The 25,807-nt window shown below is 43.2% G+C and overlaps 1 protein-coding gene across 1 annotated transcript; it reads right to left on the bottom strand.

Moving 5' to 3' along the window:
• Positions 1-16,041: 16,041 nt before the first annotated feature.
• si:dkey-51a16.9 (RING finger protein 122) lies at positions 16,042-25,455 on the bottom strand. Its single transcript, XM_029640771.2, has 6 exons — positions 24,324-25,455; positions 22,693-22,849; positions 18,647-18,689; positions 18,400-18,441; positions 18,158-18,240; positions 16,042-17,570 (listed from the first exon to the last, which is right to left on the bottom strand). Exons 2-6 carry the CDS (start codon positions 22,800-22,802, stop codon positions 17,450-17,452), a joined length of 399 nt encoding a protein of 132 aa, XP_029496631.1. The 5' UTR covers positions 22,803-22,849; positions 24,324-25,455; the 3' UTR covers positions 16,042-17,449.
• Between the last annotated feature and the right edge of the window lie 352 nt (positions 25,456-25,807).

Genomic DNA, 25,807 nt, shown 5'->3' with positions numbered 1-25,807 from the left:
TGAATAGTGTAGGGTAAGTAACATTATATAAGGTAGCATTGTTTAAAGTGGCTAGTGATATATTTACATCATTTCCCATCAATTCCCATTATTAAAGTGGCTGGAGTTGGGTCAGTGTCAATGACAGTGTGTTGGCAGCAGCCACTCAATGTTAGTGATTGCTGTTTAACAGTCTGATGGCCTTGAGATAGAAGCTGTTTTTCAGTCTCTCGGTCCCAGCTTTGATGCACCTGTACTGACCTCGCCTTCTGGATGATAGCGGGGTGAACAGGCAGTGGTTCGGTGGTTGATGTCCTTGATGATCTTTATGGCCTTCCTGTAACATCGGGTGGTGTAGGTGTCCTGGAGGGCAGGTAGTTTGCCCCCGGTGATGCGTTGTGCAGACCTCACTACCCTCTGGAGAGCCTTACGGTTGAGGGCGGAGCAGTTGCCGTACCAGGCGGTGATACAGCCCGCCAGGATGCTCTCGATTGTGCATCTGTAGAAGTTTGTGAGTGCTTTTGGTGACAAGCCGAATTTCTTCAGCCTCCTGAGGTTGAAGAGGCGCTGCTGCGCCTTCTTCACGACGCTGTCAGTGTGAGTGGACCAATTCAGTTTGTCTGTGATGTGTATGCCGAGGAACTTAAAACTTGCTACCCTCTCCACTACTGATCCATCGATGTGGATAGGGGGTGTTCCCTCTGCTGTTTCCTGAAGTCCACAATCATCTCCTTAGTTTTGTTGACGTTGAGTGTGAGGTTATTTTCCTGACACCACACTCCGAGGGCCCTCACCTCCTCCCTGTAGGCCGTCTCGTCGTTGTTGGTAATCAAGCCTACCACTGTTGTGTCGTCCGCAAACTTGATGATTGAGTTGGAGGCGTGCATGGCCACGCAGTCGTGGGTGAACAGGGAGTACAGGAGAGGGCTCAGAACGCACCCTTGTGGGGCCCCCGTGTTGAGGATCAGCGGGAGGAGATGTTGTTGCCTACCCTCACCACCTGTGGGCGGCCCGTCAGGAAGTCCAGTACCCAGTTGCACAGGGCGGGGTCGAGACCCAGGGTCTCGAGCTTGATGACGAGCTTGGAGGGTACTATGGTATTGAATGTCGAGCTGTAGTCGATGAACAGCATTCTCACATAGGTATTCCTCTTGTCCAGGTGGGTTAGGGCAGTGTGCAGTGTGGTTGAGATTGCATCGTCTGTGGACCTATTTGGGCGGTAAGCAAATTGGAGTGGGTCTAGGGTGTCAGGTAGGGTGGAGGTGATATGGTCCTTGACTAGTCTCTCAAAGCACTTCATGATGACGGAAGTGAGTGCTACGGGCGGTAGTCGTTTAGCTCAGTTACCTTAGCTTTCTTGGGAACAGGAACAATGGTGGCCCTCTTGAAGCATGTGGGAACAGCAGACTGGTATAGGGATTGATTGAATATGTCCGTAAACACACCGGCCAGCTGGTCTGCGCATGCTCTGAGGGCGCGGCTGGGGATGCCGTCTGGGCCTGCAGCCTTGCGAGGGTTAACACGTTTAAATGTCTTACTCACCTCGGCTGCAGTGAAGGAGAGACCGCATGTTTTCGTTGCAGGCCGTGTCAGTGGCACTGTATTGTCCTCAAAGCGGGCAAAAAGTGATTTAGTCTGCCTGGGAGCAAGACATCCTGGTCCGTGACTGGGCTGGGTTTCTTCTTGTAGTCCGTGATTGACTGTAGACCCTGCCACATGCCTCTTGTGTCTGAGCCATTGAATTGAGATTCCACTTTGTCTCTGTACTGACGCTTAGCTTGTTTAATAGCCTTGCGGAGGGAATAGCTGCATTGTTTATATTCGGACATATTACCAGACACCTTGCCCTGATTAAAAGCAGTGGTTCGCGCTTTCAGTTTCACGCGAATGCTGCCATCAATCCACGGTTTCTGGTTTGGGAATGTTTTTATCGTTGCTATGGGAACGACATCTTCGACGCACGTTCTAATAACTCGCACACCGAATCAGCGTATTCGTCAATATTTCCATCTGACGCAATCGAAACATGTCCCAGTCCACGTGATGGAAGCAGTCTTGGAGTGTGGAGTCAGCTTGGTCTGACCAGCGTTGGACAGACCTCAGCGTGGGAGCCTCTTGTTTTAGTTTCTGCCTGTAGGCAGGGATCAGCAAAATGGAGTCGTGGTCAGCTTTTCCGAAAGGGGGCGGGGCAGGGCCTTATATGCGTCGCGGAAGTTAGAGTAACAATGATCCAAGGTTTTACCACCCCTGGTTGCGCAATCGATATGCTGGTAAAATTTAGGGAGTCTTGTTTTCAGATTAGCTTTGTTAAAATCCCCAGCTACAATGAATGCAGCCTCCGGATAAATGGTTTCCAGTTTGCAAAGAGTTAAATAAAGTTCGTTCAGAGCCATCGATGTGTCTGCTTGGGGGGATATATACGGCTGTGATTATAATCGAGGAGAATTCTCTTGGAAGATAATGCGGTCTACATTTGATTGTGAGGAATTCTAAATCAGGTGAACAGAAGGATTTGAGTTCCTGTATGTTTCCTTCATCACACCATGTCTCGTTAGTCATGAGGCATACGCCCCCGCCACTCTTCTTACCAGAAAGATGTTTGTTTCTGTCGGCGCGATGCGTGGAGAAACCCGTTGGCTGCACCGCCTCGGATAGCGTCTTCCCAGTAAGCCATGTTTCTGTGAAGCAGAGAACGTTGCAGTCTCTGATGTCCCTCTGGAATGCTACTCTTGCTCGGATTTCGTCAACCTTGTTGTCAAGAGACTGGACATTGGCAAAAAGAATGCTGGGGAGTGGTGCGCGATGTGCCCTTTTTCGGAGTCTGACCAGAACACCGCCTCGTTTCCTTGGTCGTACTGATGGTGAGTTGGCGCTGATATGTAATGAAACCTAAGATGACCTGGGGTACTAATGTAAGAAATAACACGTAAAAAAACAAAAAACTGCATAGTTTCCTAGGAACACGAAGCGAGGCGGCCATCTCAGTCGGCGCCGGAAGTCACATCATAACACCAGAGGAAAGAACCAAGGGGAGTGACAGATATAGGGAAGATAATTAAGGAGGTGATGGAGTCCAAGTGAGTGTCATGAGGCGCAGGTGCGCAAGATGACGGTGACAGGTGTGTGGGATAATTAGCAGCCTGATGGCCTAGAGGCCAGAGAGGGAGTATACCGTAGGTGACAACAGTAGCCTGCATTTGGCAGAGTCAAAGTTCTTCTCATCTTAGTCCACTACAATATTAAAACGTGTCCACATGGAGAACATTCCTCTTGTAGGCTTTTCACGGTAGGCATACGCCTACTCTTATTCCTCTAACTTTTGTTTTACTTGAATGAAAAAGACCTCCATCTTGGTAATCAACAGTAGCCTAGGCCAAGGCTCCTCTCTAGTTCTCAGTCACACAGTGTGTGATAATGGTTTTGAAGCAGCACATTTGGAGTGTAGGCTGATATACAGCCTCTCCCTGACAATTTGGCAGTCTACAATTTCCTGAATAACTGGGTTGAGTTTGAGTTTTTTATTTTCACAGGGACCGTGCACATTAATCAACATTTCTGCCAGGAGTGTATGTGGCCACATTATTATTGGAAGACTTGGAAGAATGATGATCTGAAACAGACAGCCGATTCAGTATCAGAAGTACAAATACAGCCAGACTGGCCTGCTACTGTGCCTTTATAGACATTATAAACTGTCGACCCACAACTGATCCAAATCGAATGAAACATTCAAAACACAGGGCTTTTGCATCGTTATTCAAATGACATTTTCACTGCAGCCTAGAGTATAATTTTTTACTAATTAATTGCATGTGGTGTTGTAGGTTACTATAGTCTAGGTAGGATAATTGTATTGTCCTTAAACAAGATCAATAGAGTAGTTTTTTGAGCTGTGTGTTTGTTTCATATCTTCACTGTTCTTTCATGCACAGTGATGCACCTGGCCTGTCCACTGCCTATCAGCTATTCTATTTGTTCTTGTTGATTCATATAGAAAATTGCTTTTGTGTGGTATACTATCTCAACATTTTTAGATACTATGTTGACATTTTAAGATACTATGTTAAAATGTTAAGATACTAACTAAAAATGTAAGATAGTATCTTGAAATTTCGAGTTAGTAACTCGAAATATCGAGATAGTAGAACATACATATAGGATATGTTTCTTCATTTGTAGCATTATGTGGCAATTTCCATCTACCCATGTTGCAGAGATCAGCACAACAGGGCTGCATAGGCTTCGCTAGGATACCTGCAGCTGTGGTTGTTATCAGTAGGCTACAATTGATCAGACTTAAGAACAGATTCATTGTGCATGAGTTGACAAATCATGAGGCAAATCGGTCTAAACAACAGTACTTTGTCCCTATTTTCAATGCTTTTGTGTCAATATTTTTTATCAAGCCGAATCAAAATTGTTGCGGGATATGCCAGCTCGCCACATGTTTGCCAGCAGCCCTGCTGTGCTGATCTCTGCTAAGCTAAGAATGATGTGAATAATCAAGTCAATAAACGTTGGGTAGTTAGTTAGATAGCATATATTTAATATACTGGCAAGTTCGATGTTTTAGTAGCCAACTAACGTTAGGTAGCTAGAAAACATACCGGTACATACAAGCAACTACTGTAATGATATGCTATGCGGTTCGTAAGGCTAGCATACCTAACAAAATGTCAGCCAATATAACGTGTAATGTAACTTATTTGAAAGTCATTACTTTATTTCATTGCTCAACATTTTCTTAACATTTGTCAAAATTAGCTAAACCAATGAATTTGTATCCGCTCTCTTCCGCCTTCGGCTGCATGTTTTCCGTAATTTTCTTCAAATCTGAAAATGTTGTGAAGCCACATTCATTTTGTGAAGAATTGCATTATGGGCCCTAAAAGCATGGAAATAGTGTCCACTGCTTCTATACTTCGTATATTGGCGAATGTTGTATGACATCTGGGAACTTTTGGCTTACTAACTATATCCATACTATGACCAACAAGCATACAACATACTTAGCGAATCAAATCAAATAAAAATGTATTGGTCACATACACGTGTTTAGCAGATGTTATTGCGGGTGTAGGGAAATGCTTATGTTTCTAGCTCCGACAGCCCAGTAATATCTAACTATTTTACAACATAGAGCCAACACACACAAATCTAATTAAGGAATGGAATTAAGAACATTGTCATGACTTTGCCATGTTGAGTGAGGGTCATAAAATCCCCTTTCCCTCTCTACCCCCCACCGGTTTATGACCCCCCATAAATGCCTTTCCCCCTTTTTATATATATATATTTTTTTATTTCACCTTTATTTAACCAGGTAAGCCAGTTGAGAACAAGTTCTCATTTACAACTGCGACCTGGCCAAGATAAAGCAAAGCAGTGCGACAAAAACAACACAGAGTTACACATGGGATAAACAAACGTACAGTCAATAACACAATAGAAAAATCTGTATATAGGGTGTGCAAAGGAGGTAAGGCAATAAATAGGCCAGTAGTAGCGAAATAATGACAATTTGGCCATTTACACTGGAGTGATAGATGTGCAGATGAGGATGTGCAAGTCGAAATACTGGTGTGCAAAAGAGCAGAAAAACTAAAACAAATATGGGGATGAGGTAGATAGTTGGTTGGGCTATTTACAGATGGTGTACAGCTGCAGCGATCGGTAAGCTGCTCTGACAGCTGACGCTAAAAGTTAGTCTCCAACTTCAGTGATTTTTGCAATTCATTCCAGTCATTGGCAGCAGGGAACTGGAAGGAAAGGCGGCCAAATGGAGGTTGTGGCTTTGGGGATGACCAGTGAAATATACCTGCTGGAGTGCGTGCTATGGGTGGGTGTTGCTATGATGACCAATAAGCTGAGATAACGCAGAGCTTTACCTAGCAAAGACTTGTAGATGACCTGGAGCCAGTGGGTTTGGCGACAAATATGTAGCGAGGACCAGCCAACGAGAGCATACAGGTCGCAGTGGTGGGTAGTATATGGGGCTTTGGGGACAAAACAATTGGCACTGTGATAGACTGCATCCAATTTGCTGAGTAGAGTGTTGGAAGCTATTTTGTAAATGACATCGCCGAAGTCAAGGATCGGTAGGATAGTCAGTTTTACGAGGGTATGTTTGGCAGCATGAGTGAAGGGGGTTTTGTTGCGAAATAGGAAGCCGATTGTAGATTTTGGATTGGAGATGCTTAATGTGAGTCTGGAAGGAGAGTTTACAATCTTACCAGACACCTAGGTATTTGTAGTATTCTAATATTCTAAGTCAGAACCGTCCAGAGTAGTGATGCTAGTCGGGCGGGCGGTTGCGGACAGCAATCGCTTGAAGAGCATGCATTTAGTTTTACTAGCATTTAAGAGCAGTTGGAGGCCACGTAAGGAGTGTTGAATGGCATTGAAGCTTGTTTGGAGGTTTGTTAACACATTGTCCAAAGAAGGGCCAGATGTATACAGAATGGTGTAGTCTGCGTAGAGGTGGATCAAATAATCACCCGCAGCAAGAGTGACATCATTGATATATACAGAGAAAATAGTCGGCCCGAGAATTGAACCCTCTGGCACCCCCATAGAGCCTGCCAGAGGTCCGGACAACAGGCCCTCCGATTTGACACACTGAACTCTATCTGAGAAGTAGTTAGTGAACCAGGCGAGGCAGTCATTAGAGAAAACAAGGCTGTTGAGTCTGCCAATATATACGGTGATTGACAGTCGAAAGCCTTGGCCAGGTCTATGAAGACTGCTGCACAGTACTGTCTTTTATCGATGTGTGAAGGCGAAGCGGGAGGTTTGGGACAGTTGCTGCGGGGGGTGCAGAGCTGTTGGCCGGGGTAGGGGTTATATCGTTTAGGACCTTGAGCGTGGCTGAGGTGCATCCATGACCAGCTCGGAAACCAGATTGCATAGCGGAGAAGGTACGGCGGGATTCGAAAGGGTCGGTGATCTGTTTGTTCACTTGGCTTTCGAAGACTTTAGAAAGGCAGGGCAGGAAGGATATAGATCTGTAACAGTTTGGGTCTAGAGTGTCTCCACGCTTTCCAATCTTTAGGAATCTCAGACGATACGAAAGAGAGGTTGAACAGAATAGTAATAGGGGTTGCAACAATTGCGGCGGATAATTTTAGGAACAGAGGGTCCAGATTGTCTAGACCAGCTGATTTGTAGGGATCCAGATTTTGCAGCTCTTTCAGAACATCAGCTGTCTGGATTTGTGTGAAGGCGAAGCGGGAGGTTTGGGACAGTTGCTGCGGGGGGTGCAGAGCTGTTGGCCGGGGTAGGCGTAGCCAGGTGGAAAGCATGGCCAGCCGTAGAGAAATGCTTATTGAAATTCACGATTATTGTGGACTAATCAGTGGTGACAGTGTTTCCTAGTCTCATTGCAGTGGGCAGCTGAGATGAGGTACTCTTATTCTCTATGGAATTTACAGTGTCCCAAAACTTTTTGGAATTAGTGCTGTTGGATGCAAATTTCTGTTTGAAAAAGCTAGTCTTTGCTTTCCTAACTGATTGTGTGTATTGGTTCCTGACTTCCCTGAAAAGTTGCATATTGCGGGGACTGTTCCAAGCTAGTGCTGTACGCCACAGGGTATTTTTGTGCTGGTCAAGGGCAGTCAAGTCTTGAGTGAACCAAGGGCTATATCTGTTCTTAGTTCTACATTTTTTGAAAAGGGCATGCTTATTTAAGATGGTGAGGAAAGGCATTTTAAAGAACAACCAGGCATCCTCTACTGACGGGATGAGGTCAATATCCTTCCAGGATACCCAGGCCAGGTCGATAAGAAAGGCCTGCTCACAGAAGTGTTTTAGGGAGCGTTTGATATTGATGAGGGGTGGTCGTTTGACCGCGGACCCATAATGGACGCAGGCAATGAGGCAGTGATCTCTGAGATCCTGGTTGAAAACAGCAGAGGTGTATTTGGAGGGCAAATTGGTCAGGATGATATATATGAGGGTGCCCATGTTTACGGAGTTGGGGTTGTACCTGGTAGGTTCCTTGATCATTTGTGTGAGATTGAGGGCATCTAGCTTAGATTATAGGATGGCATATCCCAATTTGGCATATGGCATATCCCAAAATTAAGCATATCCCAATTTAGATCACCTAGCAGTATGAACTCTGACGATAGATGTGGGGCAATCAATTCACATATGGTGTCCAGGGCACAGTTGGGAGCTGAGGGGGGTCTATAACAAGTGGAAACAGTGAGGGACTTATTTCTGGAGAGATGGGTCTTTAAAAGTAGAAGCTTGAACTGTTTGGGCATAGACCTGGAAAGTATGACAGAACTCTACAGGCTATCTCAACAGTAGATTGCAATTCCGCCCCCTTTGGCAGTTCTGTCTTGACAGAAAATGTTGTAATTGGGAATGGACATTTCTGAATTTTTGGTGGCCTTTCTAAGCCAGGATTCTGACATGACTAGGACATCAGGGTTGGTGGAGTGTGCTAAAGCAGTGAATAAAGCAAACTTAGGGAGGAGGCTTCTGATGTTAACATGCATGAACCCAGGGCTTTTACGTTCGCAGAAGTCAACAAATGAGAGTGCCGGAGATACACAGGGCCTGGGTTAACCTCTACATCACCAGAGGAACAGAGGATGAGTAGGATGAGGGTACGGCTAAAGGCTATAAGAACTGGTCGTCAAGTGCTTAGGGAACAGAGAATAAAATTAGCAGATTTCTGGGCGTGGTAGGATAGATTCAGGGCATAGTGTACAGAAAGGGTGTGGTAGGGTGTGAGTACAGTGGGGGTAAACCTAGGCATTGAGTGACGCTGAAAGAGGTTGCATCTCTGGAGCCACCAGTTAAGCTAGGTGCGGTCTTCGCATGTGTGGGGGGTGGGACAAGGAAGCTATCTGAGTCATGTTGAGCAGGACTAGGGGCTCTGCAGTAAAATAAAACAATGAGAGCTGCCCTAAACAACAGTATACAAGGCATATTGACATTAGAGAAAGGCATAAAGCAATCACAGGTGTGATTGGGAGAGCTAAGACAACAACGGGTGAGACAACAACGGGTAAACACAACAACGGGTAAATGGCGATGAATGGGCAGAGAGGGTCAGTTAGCTACACACATGGCCACACATGGAGTTCGAGGCTGGGGCCGACAGATAAACAAAATTAAGTACCGTGTTGATGAACAGTTAGGCAGGCATCAGCTGTGTAGCCGATTGATCATAGGGTCCAATGAGCAGCAATTGATGAAACAGGGAGCCGTTCGGTAGTCAATTACTATGCTACGCGAGAGGGAGACACGGCGTTCAGGAAGCTAGCGGGCCGGGGAGAGCAGATGGATCATCACCAACATCCACGACGCAGAGGCCGATTGAGAGCACAGCGGCCAAATTACGTCAGCAGACCAGTCGTGATGGATCGGGTCCAGGCCAATTGGCAAGAGAGGTATTGTACTGTAGTTGGTGTACTTCGTTTGCTAGCCGGGAGATGGGCCTAGCTCGAGGCTAGCTCGAGGCTAACTGGTGCTTGCTTTTGGACAATGGCATTAGCCACAATAGCCACTCGGCAGCAACTAACTAGCTGCAAAGATCCGGTGTAATGGTCCAGAGCTTGCAGCAGGAATCCCGTGATGTAGTGGGAAAAAAAGCAGTCCGATATGCTCAGTGCAGACTGGCAGATATTATCTGTGCCATCTGGGCTAAAGCGGATGGAATCCGAGCCTAAGGTAAAGACTGATAACAGTGGCTAACAATGACTAAATAGCTGGTAGCTAATTGGCTGGCTAGCTGCTGATGGAGGTTCCAGTTATAAGGTATACAAAAAATAGCAGATCCGTACCACATTGGGTGAGGCGGGTTGCAGGAAGGTATATTTTATTTGAAAATGAAAAAAAAACTAAAAATACAATATTTACATGGGATGAAAACAAACTCGTCTTACTGCTGCGCCATCCTTTGTTACCACAGAGAAAGACTTTGCAATACAGTAACATCAAAAGGTTGGGAATGGAACAATATTTCTGTAATCCAACCAGTTGAAAGTATTCGTTGGTACTTAAAGAACATGATGTCAGATCAGTTGTAGTCTGGGACATTATTACTGATGACAATATGAAACTATTTGTGAACAGATTAAATGTAATTTTAGCCTTCTAAATGAGAGAATTGTTTTCATAAGTAAACTATACTCACTCAGTGGCCACGCCAAAGTGAACAGACATTAGTTGGAGAGGGATGAAACATGTCCTTCTCTTTGCCAGTATAAAAGCCCCCGTGACCCAATTCACGTCAGACTAAGCAAACCCCAGCGTGAGCTGTGGTTGCGAATGGGTGAATATTCACTCTACAGCGTGGTGACGATCACCACGCTGGAAGGATGAATTTCTACTAGACCAGCCAGAACACAGCACGAGCTTATTATGGCAAAATGGTATGAACTTTGAACTCTTATTCACTAAAGAAGAAGTGATACATCCTAGAAGTTGAGTTATCAGCCGCAACTGTAAACGTGCATGGCCTGGGAAAGGACAGACAATCTCCTAATGAGAACGACAGGGTACCTCAATATATCCGCTCTACAACAACGATGACAACGACGAGAAAGATTATTCAAAGGACAATGGCGATCCCTGCTGTGCAAAGCAGTCTTCCATCTTCGACCCATCTATCGAAGCGCAGCTCAATGTAAATATATATCTTGCATTTTCCTTTTCCGAATGGGCGGTTAATAGAATGCATTAGATTCTGTATTGACGGTAGCATAGCTTCTCAAGGTCCGATAGAGACCCAATCCCTTTTGTGCCTCAGTCTTCCCGCTCTTTCATTCAAACTCAACCCAATTTCTTTGTGTAACCAGCCGTTATATCGGTTTCGTCCGCTAGGGACTTTTTCTTTTATGACATGATTAATAATCGATGTATGATCCATCCTGTGTAAATGTACTTCTGTATGATTATTTAGGTATTTAATAAATTAATAATTAAGCCAATTTTTGTATTGCTGATTCAACCTGTTAGCCAGGGTTCATGAAGATAACCATGTACTTCAGAATCAGAATGAGACTGATAGAAGGTAACGATTAATAATTGACTGCTATTGATATAAAAAGTCTTCAGATCTTTAAGAGTTTATTCAGAAGACAGCAGCTCTATAAACACTTTTCCGTGGTGCCCCAGGTTATTAACAGGTTAATTGTTGCATGGTTTAATTCAATCACGTAATCAAATGTTAGGTAATCAATTTGATAAAATAGCCTGTCATATAATTTAATCAGTCAGAGACACGACAACTTATATGGACGAGCAATGTCAGAGCAACATAGACTATGATACAGTAGAATAGTATAAAATACAGTATATACATATGAGATGAGTAATGCAATGTTTCATTTATTAAAGTGGCCAGTGATTTCAAGTCTGTGTATTTATAGGCAGCAGACTCTATGTGCTAGTGATGGGTATTTAACAGTATGATGGCCTTGAGATAGAAGCTGTTTTTCAGTCTCTCTGTCCCAGCTTTGATGCACCTGTACTGACATCGTCTTCTGGATGATAGAGGGGTGAACAGGCAGTGGCTAGGGTGGTTATTCTTGATTATCTTTTTGGCCTAGCCTTCTACTGTTGTGTCGTCTGCAAACTTGATGATTGAGTTGAAGGTGTGCTTGGCCACACAGTCCTGGGTGAACGGGGAGTACAGGAAGGGGCTGAGCACGCACGCTTGTGAGGCCCCAGTGTTGAGGATTAGCGAAAGTGGAGGTGTTGTTTCCAACCTTCATCACCTTGGGGCGGTCCAGGACCCAGTTGCACAGGCTGGGGTTCACACCCAGGGCCTCGAGCTTAATGATGAGCTTGGAGGGTACTATGGTGTTGAATGCTGAGCTATAGTCAATGAACAGCATTCTTATGTAGGTATTCCTCTTGTTCAGATTGGATAGGGCAGTATGCAGTGTGATGGCGATTGTATCGTCTGTGGATCTATTGGGGCGGTACGCAAATTGAAGAGGGTCTAGGGTGACAGGTAAGGTATAGGTGATATGATCCTTGACTAGACTCTCAAAGCACTTCATGACGACAGAAGTGAGTGCTACGAGGCGATAATCATTTACTGTAGTTCAGTTACCGTTGCTTTCTTGGGTACAGGAACAATGGTGGCCATCTTGAAGCATGTGGGGAGAGCAGACTTGGATAGGGAGAGATTGAATACGTCCGGTAACACAAGCCAGCTGGTTTGCGTATGCTCTGAGGACGTGGCTAGGGATACCGTCTGGGCCGGCAGCCTAGCGAGGGTTAACACACTGTCTTACTCACATTGGCCACGGAGAAGGAGAGCCCCCTTTGGTAGCAGGCCGTGTCAGTGGCATTGTTATCCTCAAAGCGGGCGCAGAAGGTGTTTAGCTTGTACAGAAGAAAGATGTCGGTGTGGCTGGTTTTCCTTTTGTAGTCTGTGATTAGACCCTGTAGACCCTGCCACGTGAGTATTCAAACATAGTTTGTGGGTTTAAAAAAAAAATCTAAATTATTATGAGACATAGGAATATATTTCCTACTGATTTTATTTTCATAACCACTGCAGATTACATTTCTCACCTTTTCTGGCCTTGATGGGAATGTTTGGGAATGTTCAGAGAACATTAAGAAACAACTTTCTTCTGTGGGAATTTCAGTACTTCATCATAACGTTTCTTTCAGGCTTCCTCACAGTTCTATTTAAAGTCATGTTCTCAAGTTGTTCAGAGGGTTACGCCCTGACCATAGAGAGCTGTTTATTCTCTATGCTGGTTGGGGCGTGATAGTGACTAGGGTGGGTCATCTAGAGGATTAATGGTTTATGTTGGCCGGGTATGGTTCCCAATCAGAGACAGCTGTTTATCGTTGTCTCTGATTGGGGATCATATTTAGGTAGCCATTTCCTCATTGTGCTTTGTGGGATCTTGTCTACAGTTAGTTGCATGTGTGCACACCAGTCGGGTCGTTTGGTAGTTTGTTGTTTTTGTTCGGTGTTCATTTATTAAAAGAATATGTATGCCTACCACGGTGCACCTTGGTCCATTCCTTTTGACGAGCGTGACACAGAGAACATTAAGAAAACATTATTCTGTGGAAATGTCAATGCTTCAGCATAACATTTCTTACATGTTTCCTCATTGTTCTCATTTAAAGTAAATGTTCTCGTTTAAAGTAATATTTTTGTTACTGGGGGTATTGTGGGGTAGATGAGGATTTGTAGTTATGTAATACAGTTTATATAAGGCTGTAACATAATAAAATGTGGAAAAAGTCAAGGCGTCTGAATACTTTCCAAATTCCCTGTACATTCCGTTCTCAGTGTCAACCAAACTCTATCCTCTGTCTTGTTAAGTGTGTTCAGGTGTTGGCCACACCCACTAATTGGCCACACATGATCTTTAATGAGTGCTTCTTTCCTTTGAAATGGGGTCTGTTTGAATAGACAAAAATGTGTAGCTTTGTTTAAATAAATAAAAACACGCTAGCTCCATACTGGTGGCGCAGTGGACTAATTCCATGGATAGAGAACAAAAGATCATACGTTTGAATCTCACTGACACAGTAAAAAATACATGTGTTTGAATGATGAATACCTAAGCAAATACATTTTCATGTGTCTTATCGCTGCTTGGAGTTCAAAACAGTTCAACTAAGCAGTGTTATTAAAAGTCTTATTGAAACATTCAATTAAAGTTTTAAGGAAGTTATTCAAAAAGCTTCTCAGAACCTCCCTGCAAGCTAAAAATGAACATTCCCAGAACAGACAAAATTTTCACTTCTTTTTATGAGAATATTTTTTTTAAACTTTCAGTTTTACCAGTCAGGAAATGTATGGCTTCGTTCCCAGAATCAATGGGAAACCAAAAATGCACGTTTCCACAGCTTCCAAGGAACCAAATGTTCCTTGGAAGCTGTGCTAGCTGGGTGGTTTGTAACTTAACGTAATATTTACAATTTATAATACAGTTATTATACTGTAATAATAACCAGTAACATACACAGTTAAAAACGTTGTACATTTTTTTTAAAGTAGGCATGAAATGTCCAAATTAAATGATTCAATCTCCACTTTACACAATTACATAGCTGCCGGAAGTAGTTTTGGGGGTGGGGTTTCTGCGATGCAGGTTGCCTACGCTGAAGACATTTTAAAGGCAGGCACAGTGGACGAGTCATAATAGACATCAAATCTAGCAGTAAAACCTGGTAATGGTTCCACCCCTTTCTTCTTCTTTTTTTGCATTTGAGATTTTAGAACTACCTGATATACTGTCTGTGTTTCGTGTTGGCGTGACGTTTTGATAGCATTGTAAGACTCTCTCGGACAAGGTGAGTTCTATCATTAAATTAGCCTTTCAAAAATGTTAAATGCTAATCAGCAACAGAGAAAATCTCAGCAAGACTACAAATTCCTGCAGGAAGCTCCTGCACATCATCTCTAGGCGCCACTGTCAACTACTGTTCACCAGCACGATCAGAGACCCGTGTCCAAACCACAAAGGTCTTCTGTCTCCATTCTCTATTTTAGCTAGCCATTGACTACACTTTAGTTATCTAGTTAGCAGAGCAGCAGATCAAAAAATCTTTAGTTTTACTTAGCCTACGTTTTGTACAGTATGTCGACTTGTGTCTATTTCACACCTTATGGCATTTTTCAAGGATGAGCATAAACTCATTAAAAGGGAAGAAGATCACTAGAAGTCTGGCCATGTGGAGATGTGCAGCCATAGTGAGGGGCAACTTACTGGTTTGGTCAGTGCCAGCATGAGGGATACAGTTTATCCTGTGTCGTGAGTGTAGCTATTAAGTTAAGTTTGAGCACCGTAGCAATGCAATGTTCTATACAGCTATCAACATTCTACAAGAAAAGAGCCACTTAGTTAATGATATAATCATTAACCAGATTACCCCAGATACCATACTTCGATGAGTGATATCTCAGTTATATAATGTTGTCATTGAGGAGAATGACTCTATTGACAATCTATTGACAATCAGAATTGACATGGCTTTAGACATCCAGCCTGTGTAGTTTCATGACCAGAGACAAATCTTCAAAGGAACAGTATTTATTTATTCAGGGTGGTACATGTATTCACACACACTTGATTTGTATGATCCTTCCCACTAAATGATATGTCAAGTCATAAAATCCCAAATTATCAATGAAAAAGTATGGAAAAATTGCACAATATTTAATCAACTGAAATTTCAGTTGATGAATTATTCTACAGCTGTAATGTCATCCATCAAATCAAACTTTATTTATATACTACATTTCTGACAACCAATGCATTTCAAGGTGTTCAAAGTCATGAATTGAAAGGCATGTGGCACTTAACACCCTCCCTCTTGGCAGGTCTCTATAGGTGACCAGGGTATTCTCTACCACATGCGATTGCCCCAGTGGAGTTCATAAATGTAGCCATGCGGCTGCATTGGCTATTTTTGCGGTTCACAATATTGGCTTTGTTTCTGGCCGCTCTCTTTCTCTCTCTCTCTCTCTCTCTCTCTCTCTCTGCCTGTCTGTTTACAGCTGTCACTCTACTCTACTGCCATGATCATGATAGCACCAAACAAAGTCTTAACACATGGAATACACCTTCATGACCCATAACTACTGTGATGAAGTTAAAGACATCTAAGCTGGAAGCACTCACATTTTCCAGCTACTTTGCCAGGGGTGGAGCTCGGGCAGTTGCCAAGAACCTTACTTAAAATCCTTTGTACTCAATTTGGAAAAAAACTCTTATCCTCATTTTTTAAAATCTTCTTGACTGGTGGCACATCCATTGCTAACTATTATTTTCCGAAATGGCGCATGTAAATGGGCTCCCGAGTGGTGCTGCAGTCTAAGGCACTAAGGCTAAATCACATCCAGCCGTGATTGTGAGTCCCATAGGGCGGCGCTCAATTGGCCCAGCGTCCCCCGGGTTTGGCCGTCTTTGTAAATAAGGATTTGTTCTTTAACTGATTTGCCTAGTTAAATTATGTTTTCTTTCTATGTAAATGCAGATACTTGAAAGGGTTAAAACTATGCCCCAACTGAATAACATTTGCATGGTTAATGTTTCAGAATGAATAACATCATGTCACATATCACTGAAACAATACACTTTATTGAAAGCCAGTTATAATACAAAACAATTCCTTAGAAATAATTTTGACTATATATTTAATTGGATGGGTCATTCTTGAATTGCAATGGCATTTGCATCCCCCGGCTTTACAACAATGAAAAACACTTTAAAATAACAAATAGTTACACATCATACATGTTTTTGTTTATATTGTACTTTTTATCATTGATAAAATATAGATAAATCCATTTCTACTGCAAAACTGTATATTTAATGCATTGTTTAAAGTGTCTTTTCTCATACATCTTCCCCCAGAAGCTAATCGGGCATCTGATGCAATTACGCCAGATTTTAGTTAGGGGTTTCTGAAATGACTCATTACACAAAAAATATACAAGGACCTTGAGCATCCCCTCCAGCTGCAAACTGTTATCAGGGGAGGGGTCTATATTAAATAAAGCTCTTAGCTAATCACACCCTTTTAACATGTCATCATTTTGAGGATTCCATTGATGACTTGGTGTCTAAATAAAAATGGTCATTTGGTATTACTCAATTTAAAAATGTAAGGGAAATTACATTGTGATTAAAAGATGAATTAGATCCCTTTAGGGTTAAGTACATTTGAGCATCTGCGCTCTCCATTTAAGAAAATACTCAATTACCTAAAATGTGTCATTACCATCCTTGATATTTAAAGTCATTAAGCTGCCATAAAAGTTTATTTCGAATAGTAAGGTGTACCCATATACTGTACATTTAAATAAAAACAAACAAAAATGAAGTTAATTTCTTCCAAAATACCATGCCCAAATGGCAAAGCAAGTCAAGAATGACCCCGACGTGTTATTTAGTGACAGGGTCACTGCACCCTATGTCATAGCTGAATACCTCATAGGCCCATGATGGTAGCTGTGGGCATGGTATGTGCGTGTTCCCTCCATCCAGGACCCATGTTACTCATCGACCAATCAGGACACCCTATGTTTACTTGGCAACATGGGATGGCGGGTTATTGACTATGATTTGGGAAAGTAGGGCCCAATGCACAGCATCCCAACTCTTTTTCAGTACCCACTGTTTCCCCTGTAGGGGTTGGCCGGTGGTCATGGGACAGGGTCTCTTCACCCATCCCCTGCCTTTTAGATAAAAAATAAAAACATTCAGTTTGTTCTCCAATGTTGTTCTATGACTTCCACTTCAATGTCTCATCTCACACACACCTTTAGGGGTCTAACACCTTCAAAACTAGAGTAGAGTCTGTCAGAACTCTAGGATGGGGGTATATGGAAGACGTCAGGATGGGATGCCTGATTCATTTCAACTGGACCAGGGTGTGATTTTTAGGGGTCCAGCGGAGTGGGATGAGGCAGGTTGGAACTGTAATTAGGGGTGTTGAGGTGCTGCAGTGTGGGCCCTCGCTCATCTCACACCTCCATTGGGCTCTGGGGCCTCTCTGCGCCCTGTGGGGGGTCTGGCTGCAAACGGCAGATGGGTTTGTTACACATGGGGCAGACACTGCGGATCTCCAGCCATTTTAACAGACACCTGCGTAGGGGTAGAGAGGGGAACATATTATATTACAGACAGACATGGAGATGTGGAGAAGAAAAGGAGAGATGATGAGCGGGAGAGAGAGAGAAAGTGGGAAAGAGAGAGAGAGAGAGAGAGAGAGAGAGAGAGAGAGAGGCAGACAGGCATACAGAGCGAGCAAGGACACATGAGAGAGAAAGACGCAATTCAGGGAAGGTTCAACAGTACACACTACCCTGTATATTACTATAAACGCCCATTGGCTACTAACATGCCAAACATATCCTGTGGGAGAGGTCGTTATACTATTCTACCCTGGTCCAGGGAGAAACAGATGGTAGTCTATCATCTCAAGCAAACAGTCTGCAAACAGTGTCATAGGGGTCTTTCCTTAGGGATAAACCTGTGCGTATAGTCAAATGACTGAAAGTCACACAGACCGTAAATGCCTGTTACTTTCACACTAGACCTAGAGGGCTTTGTCAAGGCTTTTGTCTCTGTTTAATAAAATTTTTAAAAAGCTTTTGATCTCTTCTTCCATGTGTATGCCTTCAGCTGTTCACTTCACACCATCAAAGCCAGGACTGTGGGAGGAGCCTTACTTCTTGTGGAAGGCATGTGAGCAGGGACACACTCCAAGCTCGTCTCTGCTTTTGAACTCTTCTAAGCACACGGCACAGGTCTGCTGCAGGATGGGAAAGAGATCACGTTAACACTATCCTTGGAAGGAAAGAAATCTCTCACTCCCCACCCTAACCCTCTGATGCTGAGGCCTAAATTCTATTCCCCTGCGGAAAAAAAACTATTTGCAAAGTGCATAGCTGGAACAACAAAATCAACTTACTCCAAGAAGACTCAGTTTCTTTCCTGCTCCTTTCAAAACAACCTAGAGACAAAGATGAATTTATGACAGAGGTAAATCTTTTCTACAATTAAAGTGCAGCAAAATAACACCTTTTTAAATTAATATAATAGAGATCGATTTTAGGAACAACAACTGGCAATCCAAAGATATCAAGAAACAAATCAGTCATTCTCATCAATTGTGAAATTGACCACGTTTGAGAGCTTTTTTATTCATACAAAATTACCTCATTATATCCATATTGCTCCCTTGTGCCTTGTCGCCTTAACCTGGAAAAAGGCATATTCAAAAATGATTTTTGACATTGACTGATATACACATAATCTGTTTATAATTGACACTTCATAATTCCATATTGTTATGTTATGAATGCTTGTCCCATTACTTTTCATCTTTCGATCATATGTCCCATCATGCCTGATGTGTTGTCATGGAGACCGCTATTCATAGGTTGCACCTCCATCACACGGTCACGTCATGCCATTGTTATGAACGTTCAAGCCGCCCTCTACCGGCGGTGCCGGTATAGTGTTGCCCTGAAGTGGTGATAAGCACAGTTATGGAAGCAGATGTTCTGTTTGAATTAGATGGCTTGTCGAGTGGAGACGAGAATGAGTAGAATTGGATTACAGTGGCGAATGTAAAAGGAAACAAGAGAAGTAAAGTGGGAGTGAAAACTAGTAAATCCAAACCTAGGTCTGAGTATTTTTTGGTTGGAATAAGGGTTTTGGATCAATTTTGTTACCTGGGAGATCCGTTTTGAAGTCTCTATTTAAATTGTGGATGCGTTGGTGGCGTCGATGAGAATAACGAGAAGTGGGCTTTGTTTTTTTGTGTTTTCTACGGAAAAGAAGGAGCGTGCTTTGCGCCTCAAGATGTCGGATTGGAATGTGTCGTGTGTCTGGATCTTTGAAGCAGGGTACCTATCAAGGTTGTTATCTCTGGGATGGTTTTAGAAGTAAATGAAAAGGATATATGTGAAGAATAGGATCAAGTGGTTGGTGCACAACGACGGACCTTTACGGTAGATGGAGTGCGGAAGCCCACTCCATCCATTCTATTGTTTTTTGATGAAGAGTCTCTCCCTTCTCACTTGTATTTAGGTTACATGAGATTCCCTGTGAGAGCCTCCGTGCCCAAACCCATGCAGTGTGATAAATGTGTCAAGTGTATGTAGACAGGAGGAGTATTATGTCAACTGAGCCTAAATGCTGCAATTGTGGTGGTGAACATTCACCCGAATTTCTGAAGTGTCCTGTTAGGGGGAAGGAGATAAGGGCTGTCCAGAATGTCTCCTATCTGGAAGCATTGAGAAGTGTGGAAGAAAGGAGTGAAGTTGATGAAGTAATGGTAGTAGTAGAGACACAAGATGATGTTCCTTGTCAGCAGAGGGATCCTGACATGTTGCACGTTAAGAAGGTGGACTTTGTAGGGTTTATTGGAAATCGGAGTAAATAGGCATCATGCGGCTGAGCGTTTTTTTGGGGCCTCGGGGACTTTTCTGCAGAGACGAGGAATCCTGTCGATGAATGCCCATCGTCACAGACACCTGAGCCTGTGTAGGGATTGATTTGAATGTGACTGAAATGTGTGGGATGGTTGTTTGATTTATTTTTCTATTATCTCGGGACCCCCCCTTTTATTTTGTTTCAACACTCCGTACAGTAGTTGGTGTATTGCCACCACTCGTTGTAGTCTGCCATAAAACTTTAGAGAAGAAGAAGCACAGTCATTCTGAATGGAGGCTAACTACTGTTTCGTCTAAATTCCACTATAGTTCCTGGAAATACGATGATATTGCTAAAGTATTCAAATATTTAGTAGGAAACAACTTTGCCAGCATTATCATGTCATCAAATTTACTTTAGACAGATGGCAATGTTGTCATTAGCTAGCAAAGTTCGTCAAAAATAGCTAGCTAAAATCCGGTGGCCTCCCCTCAATCTAAAGTCTAAAGTCAATCTGGCGACATCAAAATCATGACAAAAGGTTTTCCTGCTAATTATTTTCCTCATTTTGAATGCATTGTATTTCCATCCCACTATAATGCACATTTGATGAAATCTTCATCAGCGCTCATTGACGATGCATTGAGTCCAAAGTGAACGTTCAAAACAGTATTGTGACGAAACGTGCAACCCATGAACAGTATGCCAAATGCAAGTCACAATGTGCCTACACTTGGCTGTGCTACAGCTGCAAAACACCTCATCAGGAGCGGATGTATTTTTGGTTCCACATCTCGACAACAAGAAAGTCTAAAAGAAGACACCTCAGATTTGGCCAGAAAACAGCTCTGAGATTTAACGATGCTCCTACAAAGGTTCTAATGATGAACTTAGCTTAAAGATGCTTTTGGGAAAACAGGCCCTGAGCTATAAAGAATGCTATAGCTGACTATGGGTTATTGTGATTAACAAGCCCATAACTCATTGATCATCAACTAGATTCAGCTGAGGGAAGATCTTTTTCTTGTGCGGATGGTCAGGGGGCCGGAATAATTACAAACAAAACTTCAATTTGACAAAAGAAAACAAAACAAACAAATATACTGAACAAAAATATAAATGATCCTGCAGGTAAAGTAGCTGGATGTGGAGGTCCTGGGCTGGCGTGGTGCGTGGTCTGTGGTTGTGAGGCCGGTTGGACGCCAAATTCTCTAATATGACGTTGGAGGCGGCTTATGGTAGAGAAATTAACATGAAATTCTCTGGCTACAGCTCTGGTGGACATTCCGGCAGTCAGCATGACAATTACACACACCCTCAAAATTTGAGACATTTGTGGCATTGTGTTGTGTGACAAAACTGCACATTTTAGAGTGGCTATTGTCCCCAACACAAGGTGCACCTGAGTAATCATGCTGTTTAATCAGCTTCTTCATATGTCACACCTGTCAGGTGGATGGATTATCTTGGCAAAGGAAAAATGTTCACTAACAGGTGTAAACCCACTTGGAGCACACATTTTAGAATATGGCACATTTCTGGGAACTTTTATTTCAGCTCATGAAACATGGGACAAACACTTTACATGTTGCATTTATATTTTTGTTCAGTATAATATTTGAATAGAAAATAATTTCAAAACTTGCTTACATTTGTATACAATAACATTTTATTATATTCTTGCTCAAAAAATTTGGGGGCCAAATAAAATCACCTTTCAGTTGTGGAACCCTGCTGCGCTAGGTGATCGCTGCTGTGCAGTAGGGGAGAGTGGTATACGTTTTGGGGTAAGGGGTAAGTTGAGTCACCTTTCTAGGAAACCATACAGAACATGTAATATTTGACCTGTTATCAAGACAAATGATGGCTATTTGAAGAATCTCAAATACACTTTTTGTGTTATTTCATAGTTTTGATGTCTTTACTATTATTCTACAATGTAGAAAATAGTTTTAAAAAATAAAGAAAGACCCTTGAATGAGTAGGTGTTCTAAAACGTTTGACTGGTAGTGTAAGAGTCTGTTAGTGTAGTGTAGGAGTCTGTGAGCAAGTTAGGTCCAAAAAAACAGATTTTCACCAAGTCAATTTACCCCTTTGGCAAAACTTACACCACTCTCCCCTACTGCACAGCAGCGATCATCTAGCGCAGCAGGGTTCCCCAATTGAAAGGTGTTAGAGGTTTCATAATGCTTGTATCTAAACCAAAGTATATAAACCGTCATGTTTTTATTTTGATTTTGATTCTCCGTGGTATCCAATTGTTAGTAATTATTATCTTGTCTCATCGCTACAACTCCCGTACATGCTCGGGAGAGCGTCCTCCGAAACACAACCCAACCAAGCCGCACTGCTTCTTAACACAGCGTGCATCCAACCCGGAAGCCAGCCACACCAATGTGTCAGAGGAAACACCGTGCACCTGGCGACCTTGGTTAGCGTGCACTTCACCCGGCCCGCCACAGGAGTCGCTGGTGCGCGATGTGACAAGGATATCCCTACCGGCCAAGCCCCCCCTAACCCAGACGACGCTAGGCCAATTGTGCATCGCTCCACGGACCTCGCGGTCGCAGCCAGCTGCAACAGAGCCTGGGCGCGAACCCAGAGTCTCTGGTGGCACAGCTAGCGCTGCGATGCAGTGCCCTAGACCACTGCGCCACCCATAAACTGTCATGTTTACATTAATTCGGATTATTTCCAGGGATAAACCACATCGTGAAATATATGTTGATATCTTTGTTCGAAAGAATACTATAGCTCCCTTGACGGAGTGATTCTGAATGTTAAAAAAATGGCTAAACTTACCCCACTCTCCCCTAAGCCTCACCTGAACATGTAGCAGCAGAAGATCAGGCTGAGCATGAAGATGAAGAGGCCGATGCCCAGAATGATGACGTACATGTTGAGGGGCAGGTGGTAGATGTCTTCCGATGTCATCTTGCAGTATTGGTCTGAGCTCTGCCACCCTAAACCGCACAGACATCCTGAGAGGAGGAAGACAGAGAGCCTTGAGTTTACTTGACCAAACTCTACAGGCCCGTCTGCCATCACAGGCAAAAGACAAAAAGGGGTTCTGTATGTACGTCATCCTCAGTAATGGATTCTGAAGCACGTTTCAGTGACGTGTGTGTTTCATTTACAATGTAGGGAGGATGTTTTACATTCAAGAAATTGGTATGTGGCATTTTAAAACATTGTGCTGTATCTCTGCGTGTGTGTGTTCATCTACTAAGTGCGCAGAAATGTTTTACATATGAAGCAGACTGAATCAAATGAAATTTGGAATGTCCTATTAGCATAAATGCGTTATTTACTGTGAAGTGGGCTACGCATCGTATGTCTGGCCGGTACTGGACTAAGGCAGGGTGGACATGCATATTGCATACTGTTAGCCACTCAGCAGCTTCTTGTTTTACGTACTGTATCAATGTAACACTACTTCCATTGTTGAACTTCATTGAGCTGCATGAACTTTTCAAAATGTACCGCGTTACTTCTACTGAAAAGTGAGTGGTTGTTGGACCAGCTCCCCCAGTAAGGCCTGTGCGTGTGTGTTTGACAGGTGTGCGTGAGTCCCATATCTGAAGGCCACCCCAGCAATGAGGCACTCCACAATGACTACCAGAAATCTAATGACAAAACCTTAAAATCGGTACATTTGGATTTTTACATTAACAAATAACCTTCAATTCATTGCATTTTAATCTCTTACCAAAATGAAAAGAAACCAATAAATACATTTACCCAATGAAATATATATTTTTAAACGTTTGTATATTGTCCCATACCATAATCTGTACTCTTAAATGTGTTGCTCCTAATCCCGATTTTGAATACCACTGTAGTATAATATGCAGTATATTGTTGGACTTGAATGTGTTATGCTTGTTTGTCGGCCTGGGGATGTGTGTGTATGTGTTTTGTGTGTGTGTGTGTGTGTGTGTGTGTGTGTGTCGTTTTGTGGGCGTGAGTGGGAGATGGGGAATTGGAATTTAGTCCTTTCAGTCCATGCAGCCGTTTCAGACCATCACCAGCAGCACTGCCTATGGAGAGAATGGTGATCAACCTTAACGTCTAATGCCACCCATAGTCTCACAATATGTAGAGTACTTCCTGGGTCAAAGGTCACTTCTGCCTGTGTGCGGGTCTGGCCAGAAGGGCCATTCCACCAGATCTGTCTCTGAGAGAGGTGGGGTGCTGGGTTTGGGTGAGGGAACGGGCATCTGTAATCTTAGTAGGATGTTAGTGAATCATTGACAGTCGAGGTCTAAGAGGTAGGCCACTGTGAACACATGCTGTCTGGGAGAGCGTCTAGGGCCTAGCATCGAAGGGAAAGGCACACAACAAAACAGACAGGACCACACAAATGCAAATCAATTTGTAACGAGACAACACATTGTTACACCACAAACACAAAGGTCATTATTACGACACTACACATAGGAAGAAGGTACTCACCGTGACACCACTGGACTGGGTGAAATCAGCCTCAAGAAAGCCAGAGGGACCCAGGGAATCAGTGGATGGGGGTCAAAAAATCTGAAGTTACTCACAGCCTCTAGAGTCACTGTGTCTGGGGTTACAACCAGTCCTGGGTCTTTGTTGGGGTGCCGACAGATCGAGGAGGTTGTCCCCCAAAAAAGTCACTGTCTTCCAGACAATGATGTGAGTCCAACCTCTTCTGTGTCCCCAATGAAAATGACTTTTATTTGTAGGCTATGAGTCAATCCCATTGTGATAAACATTCTCAGTTCCCCAAGAAGCTCTCCTGTGGATGAGGCTCTGTTTTCCAGTAAAACATTACAAAAACAACTCACTCATTGTTGAAATCCACACTCTTCTTTGTGATGATTTGTCATTATGTGAATAGTCAAGCAACAATTTCATCAGGAATTGATAGCTACTTTTTAAAATCCAAAATGATGCTAAAAAGTGGGAAAAGGTATTAAAGGCAACAGAATCAAATATATCCGTATTGCAATGGCCCCTCTCTTCAAATAAACAAAGGTATCTCCAGAGCATAGCCGTGTTTATATTATGGGATAAACATCATACCCTCGCAGGTTAAAGACACATCAATGTTATTGTTAATATTCCAAATGGAGAGAGAACTCCCATGCAGCTAACTCAATCTATCCAGCTGAGTGCAGTCGCTGCTTTGCTTTGTCTCCCCTTCAAAACATTGTCACAGGGCTTATCCCTCCCTCCCCTGAAGTCCTGTTTCCCTCTCCCTCTCTCTGTCTCTGCCTCCGCCTTCCTTGAATACTCGTCTCGACATAGATTTCCTCTCTTGCTGTGAAAACCTGCTAATTATGGGAAACAAAGGAAGAACTTGAATGCAGTGCCCAGTGTTCCTGTAAAAGCAGCTATTTTGCCTGCACTTGCGTTGTGCTGTCTGCTCTGTCAGGCCCAACCATCTGCTCCCCTTTTTCCGAAATGGACAAAGAGGGGGTGAAAAAGGAGAAAATTAGCCTAACACTGATCTTTTTAACCCAGGAAGCCGCTCTCCTCTCGTCCCACTCTCTCTTTTTCTCTCTCTCTCTGCTCTCTGTCCCTCTTCCTCACAATGGGGCTAGTGAGCACACCTCCTTAGCTCAGTTTGTAAACATATCCCTGCTCATGTGATTCGCTGTCTGCACCATAGCTCTGCTTTCACCCTCCCCCTCCTTTCTCTCTGCCTTACTCACTTTCCCTCTCTCATTTTCCCTCCCTCCCCCTCTCTTTCTTTCCAGCTGTAAGCTATTACAGAGCAGGAGCCCTACAGGCAGACAGTCAGAAACCCAACTAACAGAAAGAGGCAGAAAGAACATTTTTGTAATGTTACCTGTGATGTTCCCCTAATGTTTGAGTGCCCAATTTTCCCATTAGATAGATAGGGGAACATTCTATCTATGTTAGCAAAAACCTTCTGAGAACCTTTTTAGCGTATTTTGCCATTGGAG

This window comes from Oncorhynchus nerka, linkage group LG28 (assembly GCF_034236695.1).
Source record: "Oncorhynchus nerka isolate Pitt River linkage group LG28, Oner_Uvic_2.0, whole genome shotgun sequence".
NCBI lineage: Eukaryota > Metazoa > Chordata > Actinopteri > Salmoniformes > Salmonidae > Oncorhynchus > Oncorhynchus nerka.
The sequence above is the reverse complement of the archived record's forward strand: the minus strand, read 5'-3'. Positions and strand labels throughout refer to the sequence as shown.

What these genes read in the sequence shown, in the direction of transcription:
- si:dkey-51a16.9 (XM_029640771.2), bottom strand. Translation starts at nt 22,802, where the DNA reads ATGACATCGGAAGACATCTACCACCTGCCCCTCAACATGTACGTCATC. An exon ending in AGAAACTGAGTCTTCTTGGA is followed by an intron (nt 18,241 to 18,399) that starts GTAAGTTGATTT and finishes CCCATCCTGCAG; the next exon opens with CAGACCTGTGCCGTGTGCTT. An exon ending in TCACATGCCTTCCACAAGAA is followed by an intron (nt 17,571 to 18,157) that starts GTAAGGCTCCTC and finishes ACCCCTACGCAG; the next exon opens with GTGTCTGTTAAAATGGCTGG.